Below are 14,294 nucleotides of genomic sequence, written 5' to 3'. Positions count from 1 at the left end.
CCAGCACTCCCTTGGCCCACCAGGGACAAAGCTCTAAAGTAATTCTCTCTTGGGACTCCAGCAGAGCCCAACGCCTCTCTTGCGGCCAAGGAGCCCACAGGCTCAAGAAGGCAGATAGGCTGGAGTTAGGAACAGGGAACCGTGTCCAGATTTCCACATCCCTAGACTCTCCCGTGCTCTCCAAGGCTACTTTGATTGAGTTCATTTTTACTGGGACTCTGGTCTGGGCTGATGGAGGAGAGTTTTATGGCGATTATGGACCCATGGAGGGCAGAGGGGGATATTGTCTCTGGTCCCCTCAGCTTCCCACTCCCTCCCTCCACAGTGGAGAGAGGGCAAGAGGAAGCTGTGATTTACCCTCACAAAGGTCTCCTTCACATGCAGAGGTTGGATGGCACTGTGTGGGCTTCCCAGGTGACAATGTGTGACACGAAGTAGGGGATACAGATCCCAAAGAAATGGAAAGCCAGACATTCATGTCCGCACACAGTTGTTCACCATGGAATGATGTTATAGCACAAGACTGGAAACAACCCACAAGTCCAACACTAAAAAATTGTTTAGAGCTTGTCCACGTAAGAGAAATTTATGAAACTATTCAAAATAAGGTTTTTGAAGGCTTAATGGCATGGATAATGAGTATTTTATACTGTTTATTAAAAAAAATTATTTTATAAAATTTAGTTGAAATTTCAAAATACATAATCAACCCCAGGTTGAGAGAACCTGTGAGACACGCCAGACGACTTCTGGGTAGAATCTGAGGAAGCAGGTGACCCCACAGAGAAGGCAGGGCAACAGAAACTCTGTCGTGGCTGTTATCACAACTATATTTTTACCTCTAGGCTGCTGTATCCTTGGAAACACAACTCCCTATAGACAGGCCATTGTAAAATTGAGTAATATTTTGATCTTCACCCCACTTTCTTCAAAGCTCTTCCTGTTTTGTGTCAGTTCCCAACGTCTTTCAAGACTGAATTCCCTCTCTAGCTCTCAGGCAGATTTAAGCATGCCCTCTACTGTGCCTTCCCAAGATTTGTTCCTATTTCTTTTACAGCAGTTATTCCATTTTGTCACACTTGTTTATTTTTGTGCGTCTCCACTCCAAGACTGAAACCCATAGGGGGCAGAGAGCACAGTTCATCTATTTCTGTATCCCCAGCACCCTACACTAGGTCTGGTGTACACTAAATACTTGTAGGATAAATGAGTTAAACAAATGACCTGTCTGGCATGCTCCTTCCCTCCAGCCCCTCTCCAAAGGATCCCGGTGCCCCTGATGAACTTACTATGCCCAGAGTGTCTCGTGGTAATTATTCTACAAGCCATCCATTCATTTATTCACATCACATGCATTTACTGGCACCTAATCTGTATATGGGTTGTTCTGGGATCTCACAGCCAAAAGAACAGTCTTTGCTCTCAGAGAGCTTGTGTTCTTACAGGGGATAAACAGACAAGTCCAAAATGGTGAGATAGACGCTAAGTAGGAGCAAGTTGTGGGATCGTGGTACAGGAGCATGTCTCCAAGAGGAGGCAGCATCTAGACTACACCTAAAGGAGTAGTAGCGCTAAGCCAGCTAAAGGGGCTGTATTCTAGGCAGAGGGCAGAGCAAAGGCAGCCCAGGCTGAGTGTACGGGGCAGAGCTGGAGAGGCAGGCAAGGCCATGATGAGCCTACAGGTTGTGGTAGACGTTTGACTTCATCCTGGCAATAAGACACCCCTGAACTTCATCTGAGGAGTGTGCTGGTCGGATTTACAAGAGCAGTGCGCCTGCTGTGAGAACGGATGGAAAAGGGGGAATAGGGAACCTGTTTTCCTCTACTCCACGCTGACTACTCACATCAAACACTTCTGTGACCAGATATGCAGCTGATTTCCTCACACCAAGCAATGCCAACACCAGCTGAGCGTCCTCTGGTCTAACAGTTCTGACATCATCTACCTGGAGACAGCACCAGGTCCTAAGGCTAAAGACTCAGTCACACAAGACTGCTCCCCGCCCCCCAAATTAAGATGCCAGTCACAAGTCCAGGTTGACACCAGTGTTCCTCATCCACCGGCTATACACGGGAGGCTCTCACAACCATCTCCTCGGGTTTAATTAATTTGCCAAAGCAGCTCACAGAACTCAGGAAAAGTCTACTTATAATTTCTTCTTTGTTACAAAGGATATTAAAGGGTATGACTGAACAGCAGATGAAGAGGCCCACAGGGTGAGGTCTGCAAGGGTCCCAGGCACAAGAGCAACTGTCTTGTGGAGTTTGGGGTACGCTATCTTCCTGGCATGTGTCTTGCTCCTGGACACATCCTTGTTCACCAACCCAGCTCTCCAAACTTTGTCCTTTTGGGCTTTTAATGGGGGCCCCATCACACAGGCACAATTGATTAAACCTGTGGTCACTGTGATCCAACCTTCAGCCCCTCTCCCCACCCTGGGCTGAAAGTTCCAACCTCCAATCACATGGTCGGTTGAAAGAGGCTGGTGAGGAATAACAAGAGTCTCTTTACATCTTTGTATGTCTTATCACTTACGAAATTCCAAAGAGTTTAAGAGCTGCATGCCAGGAACCTAGGAACGTGGATGAAAATATGTATTTCTTATTATATCACAGAGGGCAAGAGTGATGGCAGAGCTGTGATAAACTGGTTGAGGCGTGATGGGGGGAGGGGGACTCGAGGATTCATCCAAGGTTTCTGGCTTTGACAGCTGGGGACATGGTTGCATCATCACCTGAGGAAGTGATTTGTGGGTGAGGAAGAGACAATCAATTCAATACGAAAAGTGCTGAATTTAAGATGCTTCTGAGACATCCAGGTGAGAGATATGGTGTTCATTTAACTAGTCTGGTATCAGGAAACCAGTTCTGAATTTGGGCCAGAGCTGGAGCCTGGGCATCTTTAACACACAGGCAGTAATCAGTCCCAGGCTTCCCTGAGCTCCTCCAGGCAGAGGACCCAGGCTGGAACCCTGGGGAATGGAACGGTTGTGGGGGGAGGCGTCAGAGGAGGAGGGACCAGTTAGTTACCAGATGTCGTGCCCAGACACACCCTGCAGTGTTCTCCGCACAGGCACACCACATACAAAGAGAACGTGTGAACACACATTTTACAGGAAAGACAAACTTGTGCACATATAAGCAAAGGCTGGGGGAAAAAAGCCAGCATCCTTTTAGACACAGAGTGTCCCTGCCTTATGAACGTCTCCACAGACAGGAGTGGGCAACGATGAAGTGACACTGGTGACAGAGCCTTTGCACACCCTATTTTCTGTGCATAGAATGCCTTATTTTCCTCTCTCTTCTTTTTCTGTCTCTTTCTCATTCTTCAAGTCCAGCTTAGGTTTCATTCCCTAACTGGAAGCTTTCCATGACCTATAACACCTTGTGATTCCCAAGGTGATGGTCTCTTTACTTGTCTGTCCCTCCCATAGATTCTAAGCAGGCACCAGGACCTTTTGCTTAGCACACTGGTTAGCATTTGGTAAGTATTAACATAAGCAAACAGGTAACTTGAATTCTTCAGCCTTTCCTCAAAAGATCTGCTGCGGTCCCACAGTTTACCAAATAAGTCACAATTATTTATTTGCATTTAAAACTTCATTTGGTAAACGACCCCTGTAACCTTAACTCTGGACACACCTCTCTGTATCCTCAGCTTCCACCACTCTTGAGTAGCCAGGGTTTCCATATACCACTACCCTTTCAATCACCTTTATCAGAAACCAGGCAACATCCTAGACTCATCCCATCCCTCACCATCCAGATGTCAACCAGACTCCAAGTCCCCCTGAATCCAAGTCTCCGTTACCAACCCCACTGCCCCTGCCTTAGCCTGGGCTCTCATCACCTCTCAACAATCACAGCGACTCTCTGTCTCCCTGCCTTCTGTTTTTCTCCCTTTCCCTCCTTCCTCTATACCAGTACTGGGTGATCTTCCTGAAATCCAAATCTGCTTAAGTCTGCTTAAAATTATCCAGTGCTTTCCCCACCGACTTCCAGGATAAAAATCCAACCTCCAGAGGCTGAGGGCCTTACAGTCTGGCTCCTGCATACGTCTCCTTAGGTTCTGAACAGGTTAAGCTTTTTAACATCTATTTCCTCTGTCCCGATCACCCTTTCCTGGTTTAAAAACAAAAAACACCAGCTCGGATATCACATCCTAGGTAGACTCTCTCTGACAGAGCTGGTCAATCCTTATATATTCCTGTTATGTTGCATTTTTGCATTATTAGAGTATTTCATCGGGCCGCTAAACTGTGAAGCAGAGGGTGGCACATGAAAAAAAATCCAGACCTGGATTCATACCGTTTCATCACCTACTGTGTCGCCTCAAGCAACATACTCAACTCCTCTGAATGCTAGCTCCTTTTGCGATATAAAGATAATTAAAACTGCCCCCAAACATAGTAAGAGCTCAAAAAATGTGAGACCCAGTACTGACTTTCTACTGTTTTTCAACTGATGATTCACTTTTCTGTTTTCCCTACCAAAATGGAGGGAAACAACCTACAGATCTTAATCCTACCTCCCTGGACCACGTGGCAAACAGCTCTGTCCTATGATTCAGGTGCTTTAAAACACTGACCACACCCTTTACTCTTTCAGTTCCGGTTAAGTACCCAAGTCTCTTAATTATTTTCCCTCCATAGATTCTCATCTTCATTTCCTGTGGAAACCACATAACCCATCAAGAAATGGTTCAACAGTACTGTCAGTGGACACCTTTCCAGGTTGAAAATCAAAGGAAAAAATGTGGTAAAGCACAGTTATCCTCACCACAGAGAAGGCTGTCTTTCCACCAGCGCATACTCATGGGTCTCAGGACAGAGGTCTGTATCCACTCCTTCCCTTCTCTCCCACCTCTCTCCCTTCACTAGCACACCTCCAGGTACTTCAAACTGCACAAAGCAACTCTCTGCACTGCCATCCATTTAAGATGCTATGGAAGAAAAGTGGTAAAAGTCATTTTTGGGGGGAGATAGTTTGCTCTGAACGTAGGCAAAAGAGTGGGGAGCAAGTGCCCCTGTACCACCAGGTTGCTGAGAAGGCTATCTGGTCTCAGGTCAGAAGCAGCTAAAGCAGCCTGGGCTGTGGGTGCGACAACTGAAGACGAGTGAGGCCACACACATAACCAACTTCCACCAGGGTACTCACTTCCTGGTTTCTGTGTGAGCTCCAGAACTGTCTTCTCCCTTACACCCAGAGGTAAACTCACATAATATGGAATTCATTTACAAAAGGTAAGCTATGTTTATTTACAGTCACAAGCAGTTGACTGACTCAGTGTGACTCAAACCACAAAGAAACCATTTCTCCTTCACTCCATTCTGAGTCCCAGGGTTGGCTGGGGCCCAGCCTGGTAGGAGGGCTGCTTGCGGACCATTCACAGGTTCACAAGTTTCTCATTGAGGGCAATTTGTGACTGCGTGAGATTGGCCAGGTAGGTCACCATCAGCAGGTCCTGGAAGAGAAGGAATCCAGGATGAGTGAGGGGCTGGGTAAAGAGTGAGCAGAAAGGCTGGTCTTGGCCAGTTGTATGATGGACACTGGGTGAGGGCAGTCCTGGATAAACAAGAGCTGGGAGAGGCTGAGCAAGAGTGGAAGGTGGAAGACAGGAAGGAAATGCCTGAGAACACTTTGTCATCTCTACTGATACACCTAGCCACAGGAAGCAAGGAAACAGCAGGAGGGGAATCTCCGAGCACCTGTGCTCTCTTCCCCTGAGCCTGGACTGCCAGGGGGCCAAAGGCGGAGCCTTGTTTCCTCTATCCCCTCCAGGTCACCTTTCGCAACCCCCTCCACGGGTGTATGGCTGAGGTGGGGGAAGGCACAGGCTCCCAGAAGCCCAGGGATGGCACTCACGTTGATGTTGCTGTTGAGCATGGTCTCGAAGTCCTCAGGAACTATTTTGGGTACTTGGTTAACCAGACTCATCAAGAAGCGGCCCACGGTATTGTCAGCTGACACCTTTCCAGACTGAGCACCAAAGAGTCAACGAGGAACAGTTAATTCTCACCACCGAGACTGTCACTTCACCAGCACATCCCCAGCCATCTCAGAGGGGAGATCACGCCCTCCTCCTTCCTTTCCCCTCCACTCCTCACCAGCACGTCCTCCGCATACTGCAACACTGTGCTGAGGGCATCCTGGATGCGGGCCGATGCCCCTCCCACTTGCTGCAAGTCACTGGAGAGGCCGATTACCCGGTTGGGGCTAAAACAGGTCTTCATGATCAGGTCAACTGTGGCAGCGGGTTGGGGGTAGAAGTGACACAGAGAATTCAGTCATCCCATCGGGAAAGAGATCTCTAACCACCTCCCCTTGGACTGAGTCAGCTTCCCCAAACCCCCCTGCCCTGCCCTTATTAGCTTTTCTTTCTCTGGAGAGAGTTCAACTCCTACACCCAGTATGCTAATCACTGGTTCTGGTCTCATATGAATGGCCGTGTAGCCTCTGGTGCTGATGATTTCCCACCTCTAACAATTTCACAAATAATTCCTTGAATCCCATTTCTACAGAAGAATGACTTCTAGTCATCACAAACCTTACATCAACCGTTCCTCTTAACACACCCAAGGCCCTCCATCCTTGTTACAGAACAGAAACCCCCTCCCCGGAAAAATGCCCAAGACCTAGAAAGCGGGTATGGGCAAGTCACTCACCTCCAATGCGTTCAGTGTCATAATATGCATATTTCACTGTCAGAGGGGTGAACATCACCCCCATGGTCCTCCCAGGAACACCCATTAAAGTGCTGGGGAGAGAAAAGCCAAGGTTAACAGAAGGACTTGGGAGGGGGTTTCATGTCTAGTTCAGGCTGGGAAAGCAGTCATACCAAGAGTATGGCTTCCAAGGTTCTGAAAGAAGAAAGCTGGGCCACTTGAAGCCCAGAGAGCTAAAGGGAACAAGTCACTTTCTTCCCTTAGCTCATTCCACACACCAAACCCTTGGCCTGAGAGAAGGGACTCAGCTTTTGGACCGGGCCTGGACCCTTTATAGAGAATTACTTCACACACTGAAATCGCAGTGTTGAGGACAGGACACTGGATTTCCCTGTGGAACTAGCTGCCTAGACATCCTTCCTCACAGAAAGAAGTGACAGGACAGGTCTTCTCTGGGACCGAGTTACTCATCAGCACTGATGAAAAAAAGTCGACTCTGGCCCATCAAGATCAGACTGGGTGCTGTAAGTCATCTTAGTAAAGGTGACTGCCTTTACTATGTCAACTATACTTTCACTGGATCTTAAGGAGTCTGAAATACCTGGAAAGGCTAAGAAATCAGGCAACAGCTAGAGGTTAGTGGTACAGCAACTGGCCTATGAGGACTTGACATCCACCATCTCTGTCCTACCACATAATAGGTAACTGGTCACTTCAGTGTCAGACACAAAAATGGCACAAAGTTAAAGTAAGAGTTGTGCTAACAAAGGGCTTCATTCTAAGCAGAAAATATAATCCTTCCAACTCCTACAGCCACCCCGTCTTCGGCATGCCTCTAGAGCCTTTCCCAGTATCTCCCATCAACCAGCATTCTAGCTGCTTAATGTGCCAACAGGGTAATGTTACTGTCATCCAAACTGTACTTTATCCCAGGTTAAAAGACATGTTCAAAACAAGGACAGCCATTCTTTAATCTGTACCGCCCTGTGTCCTGTGCACAGTTTTAGTGATAACGACAAACTGAAGGGCAACTCAGAAAATCAGTGAATGTGGAGAAGAAATCATGACCAGAACACTGTGTGAGGACCGGCCGTAGGAGTTGTATAACAGTTAACTTCTAGAAAAGATGACAGGAAAAACGAGCTTGCTCAAATACCTAAAGGGCTGCCCTTTGAAACTGGTTATGAGCAATAAGCAGAAATTTGGGTAGGCAAGGATCAGTGAGGGGAAATTTCAGGGACAGAGTTTGTTTTGGAATAAAACCTCTCCAGTGATAACTCCTGAAAGTGAGGAAGGGGCTTCCTTAGGCAGCGAGCTGCACACTGAAGGATGACACCTGCGTGGGGTGGAGGCGGGGGGTGGCATCCAGGCACAGTATGAACGAGGTAGCTTTTCATGCCCTTGTTGCCCAAGACTCTGGTCACCTGACGTAGGCCTTAATGCTCATGCGGCCATTCTGGAGGCTCGTGTCCACTGTGAGGTGAATGGGGTTGGGGGCTTCCCGGCTGTAGTACTCGTGGATCAGCACTGAGTGCTCTGTGATGTCATGGCCTGTAGCATACCTGGAAAATGGAACACAGCTGTGGACTCATGTCTACGTGCGACAACAGTACCAAACAGGATGGTGGCATGGGTGTCTCTGGGTACCCAGCACCCCTAGTCGGGGTGTAGTTATACCCCCAGGGACAACACATGCCAAAAAAATACGCACACTGAAAATTGTATCGAATCAAATAAAGGCTGCCTTAGAGCTCCTGAAAATTCTAAGTCACCAGCAAGGCAAAAAAGACTTGCTCAGTAAAAGCTGCAGTCCAAAATAAGTATTCTTGGCCTCACAGGATCAGAACCACCAGCAAAACACACTGAATTCACAGCTCCTTGAGATAATACACTTTCAATACTCTGTCTCCAAAAGAGGGTGTACGATACCTGGTCAGGTGACAAAAGATGTTGGCCATCAACCACTGCGACTTTCCATCCCCTGGTCCCAACTTACCAGCCCAGAATGAGCTCATTTGGAGAGACTTTCTTGTGCAGTTCATACATGTTCTTAGCAAATTCCATGTCAACAGCCACCTGAGAAGGAAGGCAGGAAAGGAAGCTAAGAAGCCAGAAGTCCACAGCAAATGGATAAACAGGACAAGAGGCCACTCCCAACAGACAGAAGAGGCCCGGGAAATAGGTACAAATGGGAACGAAGCTCTTTCACTGCAGCTCTAGTTATGAGCACAACACACTGTGGCGTAGGAGGGGCCTCACGAAGAGTCCAGCAAATGAGGAGCTACAAACCGCACGGGGGTCTCAAATTCCCACTCACCTCATCTTCTGACTCGTTGTGCGGCACTGAAAAGCAGTTGGTGACTTCCACTGAGTGCTTGTCCACAGTTCCTGTGAGAGAGTATTGTCCATGTGTTATAAAGCCTTGGGCTCCCAACTGTCCCAAATGCTTTCAAGAGGTCTCCTCAAAGTCAAGGAAACAAAAACCCAAACTGGGCGCATAAGCTCCAAGTTCAGCCAGGAGCACCCATGGAGACAGGATTTTCCAGAGAAATGAAACTCTGGAGTAATCTCCAAGTCTCTTCTTTAACTATCAGCAAACAGGGTCTATTCTTACTTCACAAGGTCTCCTTTTGCCTGTCTGTCACTTCCTGCTACCAGTCCTACTCCAGATCTTCACTATGTGACCTTCATTTTTCAGCCTCCAGACTTTCTCCTTAATATAATTTCACCTGCAGAGCTCCCTGAAGATTCTAATCATGTCTACAGAGACCACTCACATAGTAGCCTATCCTGAGGGCACAATTTTAGGGCGTTTCCCCTGTACCTCCCTTCAGCCGTGGTCCCACAGTCATAACCTTGACCCTACCATCAACCAGAAACCTTCTCCCTGTGAACCTTAAACATCATACCACAAACTTTTATTCCTCTAGTTCTGATGATACTTTTACTCTAGCTACATTTGTTTCTTGTCCTCACTAAGACTGCTGGTGCCTTGACCTCTCCATTTTTTTTCTCATCTATTGGCACTGCCCACCCAGGCTTCAAGTGCTTCCCTCTCCACCACAGACCACAATGTTGCCTATACCCATCAGCATCTGTTTAATTCCACTTCACTATGGTTTCTGCCCCCTTAGCTGAAACTATGCCCCCAAACCAAATGGATACATACTTCTTTTTTTAAATTGAAGTATAGTCGATTTACAATGTTACATGTGTACAGAAAAGTGATTCAGTTATGTATGTATACACATACACACACATATATATTCTTTTTCAGGTCCTTTTCCATTTTGTTATTACAAGATATGGAGGACTTCCCTGGTGGTGCAGTGGTTAAGAATCTGCCTGCCAATGCAGCGGACATGGGTTCGATCCCTGGTCCGGGAAGATCCCATGTGCCGCGGAGCAACTAAGCCCGAGCGACACAACTAGTGAGCCTGCGCTCTAGTGCCCAGAAGCCACAACTACTGAAGCCCTCGCGTCTAGAGCCTGTGCTCCGTAACAAGAGAAGCCACCACAGTGAGAAGCCCACACACTGCAACGAAGAGCAGCCCCCACTCGCCACAACCAGAGAAAGCCCGCGCGCAGCAAATTAGACCCAACGCAGCCATAAATAAATAAACAAATAAATAAGTAAATAAAAAAAAAAAAAGATATCGAGTACAGTTCCCTGTGCTATACAGCAAGCCCTTGTTCTTCATTTTATATACAGGAGTGTGGATACATACTCTTTATCCTATTCGACCTCTTGTCAACAGACTTGACCACTTCAAGAGTCTGAAATAGTTAAGTCTTCTGTATTTGCATGCCACCACAACACCCTTCTACTAGAGCATTTATCACATTATATGCTAATTATTTGCATATAAGGGTACATCTTCATCTTGAATTTAAGGTTAAGAGTAGAGCTTGTTTGATCAAACTTTGAATTCTAAGTACCTAATAGTTTTATGGTACATAAAAGGCACCACTGATTTCATTTAACCAAATGGAATATGTCTCATGAATTGATTTCTAACTGAAAATTTCTAAGTTCCTAGCAAGCAGAATCTATGCTTCATTCTTCAGTAAGCAGTGCCTCTGTAACACCTAGCCTTGTACCATGACTCCATTCTGAAAGAGGATCTGAAAAATCTAGATTACAGTTGTTCTAACTAGGGTCACAAATATTTGGGGGCACTTAGCACAAACCTAGGGTGGAAAATTGTTTATTTCGTTAAATAGCTCTAGTGAGTTTGGAAAATTTGACAGTGCAGCTGAAAGAGCAAGCTAGTATTTGTCGAGTGCCAAGTCAGTGACGCAAGAACCATTTACTACAGAGGCTCAAAGCAGGGCAGTCACAGAATGACAGCATACTTTGGAAGGTTAAGAATAGGGGTGAGACATAGGGGTAAGACAGGAATAAAGACACAGACCTACTAGAGAATGGACTTGAGGATATGGGGAGGGGGAAGGGTAAGCTGTGACAAAGCGAAAGAGAGGCATGGACATATATACACTACCAAACGTAAGGTAGATAGATAGTGGGAAGCAGCCGCATAGCACAGGGAGATCAGCTCGGTGCTTTGTGACTGCCTGGAGGGGTGGGATAGGGAGGGTGGGAGGGAGACGCAAAAGGGAGGGGATATGGGAACATATGTATATGTATAACTGATCAAATTTGTTATAAAGCAAAAAATAAAAATAAATAAAAATAAATAAATAAAAAAAAAGAATAGGGGTGAGGGTGGGGATATGGGATGAAGGACTGAGAGTGAAAACTTTTCCTGGGAACCTGGAAGATGAGTGAAACTTAAAGGATAAAATAAGGGAGAACAGGCAAAGAGAATACAAAGGCTTGATCTGAGACAACTATGGCAATGCTAGAAAGATAACGGATCAACTAAAGTTTCTGTAAAATGCGACACCCTCAAAGATAAAGAGGGAGACAATGTGTGTCTGTGCCAGGAGGGTGCCTGATGTGGTGGAAGATGGTAACCAACAGCTGTTTTGTACCTAGTCTGTGCCAGCACAGTTAGATGCCTTCTGTGATAATTTAGTTCTCACAGAATAAATCTAAAGTAGGCCCTGAAGGAAACAGACTTAGCTAATATGTGCTGGAGTCTGCCAACAACTATCATCCTCTTCGCAATACACCAATTGTCTTCTACGATGGAAACTATTACACGTTCAAGGGTAAGAAAGAGAAACGATACGTGCGACTAACTTGGATTCACAAAAGTGTCCAAATTCTGTGACCAAGATGGAGTGCAAATTAATTTGATGGGACCAGCAGTCCCCAGAGAAAGGGGTATATTGTCAGAAATCCCTCTTTAAGGTTTCTCAATTTTACTGTAACATAAAATATCAATTTCCCAAATTTGGAACATGGGCAGGGAAAAGGTTATTCCTCCATGTGCACGTTAATACAAATAATAGATAATACAATTGTCTGTGTCCAAATGGAGAATCAGAGACTGCACTGGGGGAATGGGGTCCATATCTCACTGGAGACTAATATGAGGGAGACTGAGGAACAGAGGCTCAGGCTTAGGCGTTTAGGAAAGCAGAATATTACTGAAACCCTAAATGGGTTCATGCCAAACCGGTTTACTTGGTGAGAGGGATATCTTTTTACAGGTGTCCCCACTCCAATGCCAAATGGTTAGGAAAAACTTCTCTTTTAACACCTGGAAAATAAAGACATTTACCAGTAGATAAGGGGGGAAAACGTGGTCAGTGGTCTCAGGGAGTCAAAGGTTTTTGACGTCCTAGTCAGAGTTTGAATTCATTTTTCATAGATTGGGACTAGTCATACTTGACGTGAAATGCTACTGGGAAGATTAAAGATAAAATGTAAATCACTTGGCACACAGTATTTAGTCAATAAATAACTACAATGGGGGTGGGAAGTGAGGGGAACAAGATAAACGGGAGGTGGGAAGTAGAAGAGAACGTCAATTCTCTCTGACCACTCACCCAGCAGGGTCCCGATGACTCGGGCAGCGCCCTCGTTGCGTCGCTCGTAGCTGTCCACGATGGAGGCCAAAATGACCGGGTGCAGCCGGACCACGCGGCCGCCAGGGAAGGGGCCTGGGAGAGCCGGGCCAGGCAGTGACTGTGCCGGGGTCTGCGCTGGGGCTGGCGCTGAGGCCGGGGTCTGGCCCGGAGCCGCGGTCGTAGCCGCTGATGCCGCCGGGTCTGAGGATGAGGCTGGAGCCGGCGTTGGAGCTGGAACCGGCGCTGGAGCCGGCGCTGAGGCTGAGGCTGGGGCTGAAGCCGGGGCCGGTTCTGAGGCCGCAGCCGGGGTTTCGGTTGGGGTGGCGGGAGGCGCGCTCGCCGGTACCGCCGGTGTGGCCATCTTGTCGAGAAGGAAGGAGCGAGGCGCGGAAGGGAGTGAGTTGACAAAGATTAGGAGCACGATAGGCTGAACCTGCACCACGTGAACTAGATCTTTGTGCTTATTGGTTTCTGATGATGCTACTCACGGCTACAATTTTCTGCTCTGAGTTTGTGCTCTTGGATTTCGGTCCGATGCGCACTCAGTGAGAAACGAGCTAAGTAGTTCCGAGTAAACTTGAAACCGCACTGAGAGGAGAGAAACAGCTGCCACCAGATGGAGCCAGAGAGTGGCGCAAGGGTCTCAATTGGTACTTCAATGGGATAATCGACATCAAGGTGCCTTTTAAAGGACTTTGTTCTTGACAGCATCCTAAGGTGTCAATGCAGTGAGTCATTCATTCAACAATTTGAATATGTGCCAGATGCTCTTTTGGAGCTTGGGATATATCAGTGAACAAAACAAAGGTCACTGTCCTTGAAAAGTATACATTCTACTGGAGAGAGACAAATAAGTACATTATAGAATGTATTAGGTGATAAGTGCTATGAAAAAGGAAAAAGTAGCTGAAAATAAGGAGGAAATCAGGAGTCGCGAGGAGTTAGAGCAGGTCAAAATGGGAATGTGAGATTTGAGTGGATTTAAAGGAGACGAGGGGTATGACCATTATTGGGGGGAAGAGCCTCCAGGTAGAGGGAACAGAGTGCAAAGGCCTTAAGGCAGGAGCAGGCCTGGTGTGTTTGAGGCTATTTCATGGCTGGAGTGTTAGGATCAAGGCGGGGAGTAGCAGGACATGGACCTCTCCATAGGGCTCGGGGAGCAGATCATTAAGGACTTCCCAGGCCATGTAAGGACTTTGAGTTTTAGTCTGAGTCAGATGGAGTTTTGAGCCGGGAGGGTCATGCTCTCAGTTTTAAAAGCATCACGCTGCAGTGGTTGGGAGTCCGCCTGCCGATGCAGGGGACACGGGTTCATGCCCCGGTCCGGGAAGATCCCACATGCCGCGGAGCGGCTGGGCTCGTGAGCCATGGCCGCTGAGCCTGCGCGTCCAGAGCCTGTGCTCCGCAACGGGAGAGGCCACAACAGTGCGAGGCCCGCGTACCGCAAAAAAAAAAAAAAAAAAGATGTTCCCACAACTGAAAAACAAACGCTTTAAACTTTTAAAAGAAAAGCTTCTCCCTTTCTATCAATTTCACACATTTAACAAGAAAAAAATAATTTTTAGTAAGGAGAGAAAAAGATAAGAAACTAGCTAGATGATTTAGCTTAATCATTTACTCAAATAAACATGAATTGAGTGACTACTATGC

The 14,294-nt window shown here is 47.0% G+C and overlaps 1 protein-coding gene across 1 annotated transcript; it reads right to left on the bottom strand.

The window, feature by feature from the left end:
* Nucleotides 1–5,233: 5,233 nt before the first annotated feature.
* On the bottom strand, nt 5,234–13,005 carry EIF3F (eukaryotic translation initiation factor 3 subunit F; the record flags this gene model as incomplete). Its single annotated transcript, XM_079708761.1, has 8 exons — nt 5,234–5,464; nt 5,866–5,979; nt 6,108–6,244; nt 6,666–6,757; nt 8,090–8,227; nt 8,662–8,741; nt 8,983–9,053; nt 12,624–13,005. The coding sequence occupies 8 exons, from the start codon at nt 13,003–13,005 to the stop codon at nt 5,387–5,389; spliced, it is 1,092 nt and encodes a 363-aa protein (XP_079564887.1). The 3' UTR covers nt 5,234–5,386.
* Between the last annotated feature and the right edge of the window lie 1,289 nt (nt 13,006–14,294).

Source organism: Hyperoodon ampullatus (assembly GCF_949752795.1).
Source record: "Hyperoodon ampullatus genome assembly, chromosome: 7".
Classification (NCBI taxonomy): Eukaryota; Metazoa; Chordata; class Mammalia; order Artiodactyla; family Ziphiidae; genus Hyperoodon; species Hyperoodon ampullatus.
This window is presented reverse-complemented; position numbering and strand designations above follow the sequence as displayed.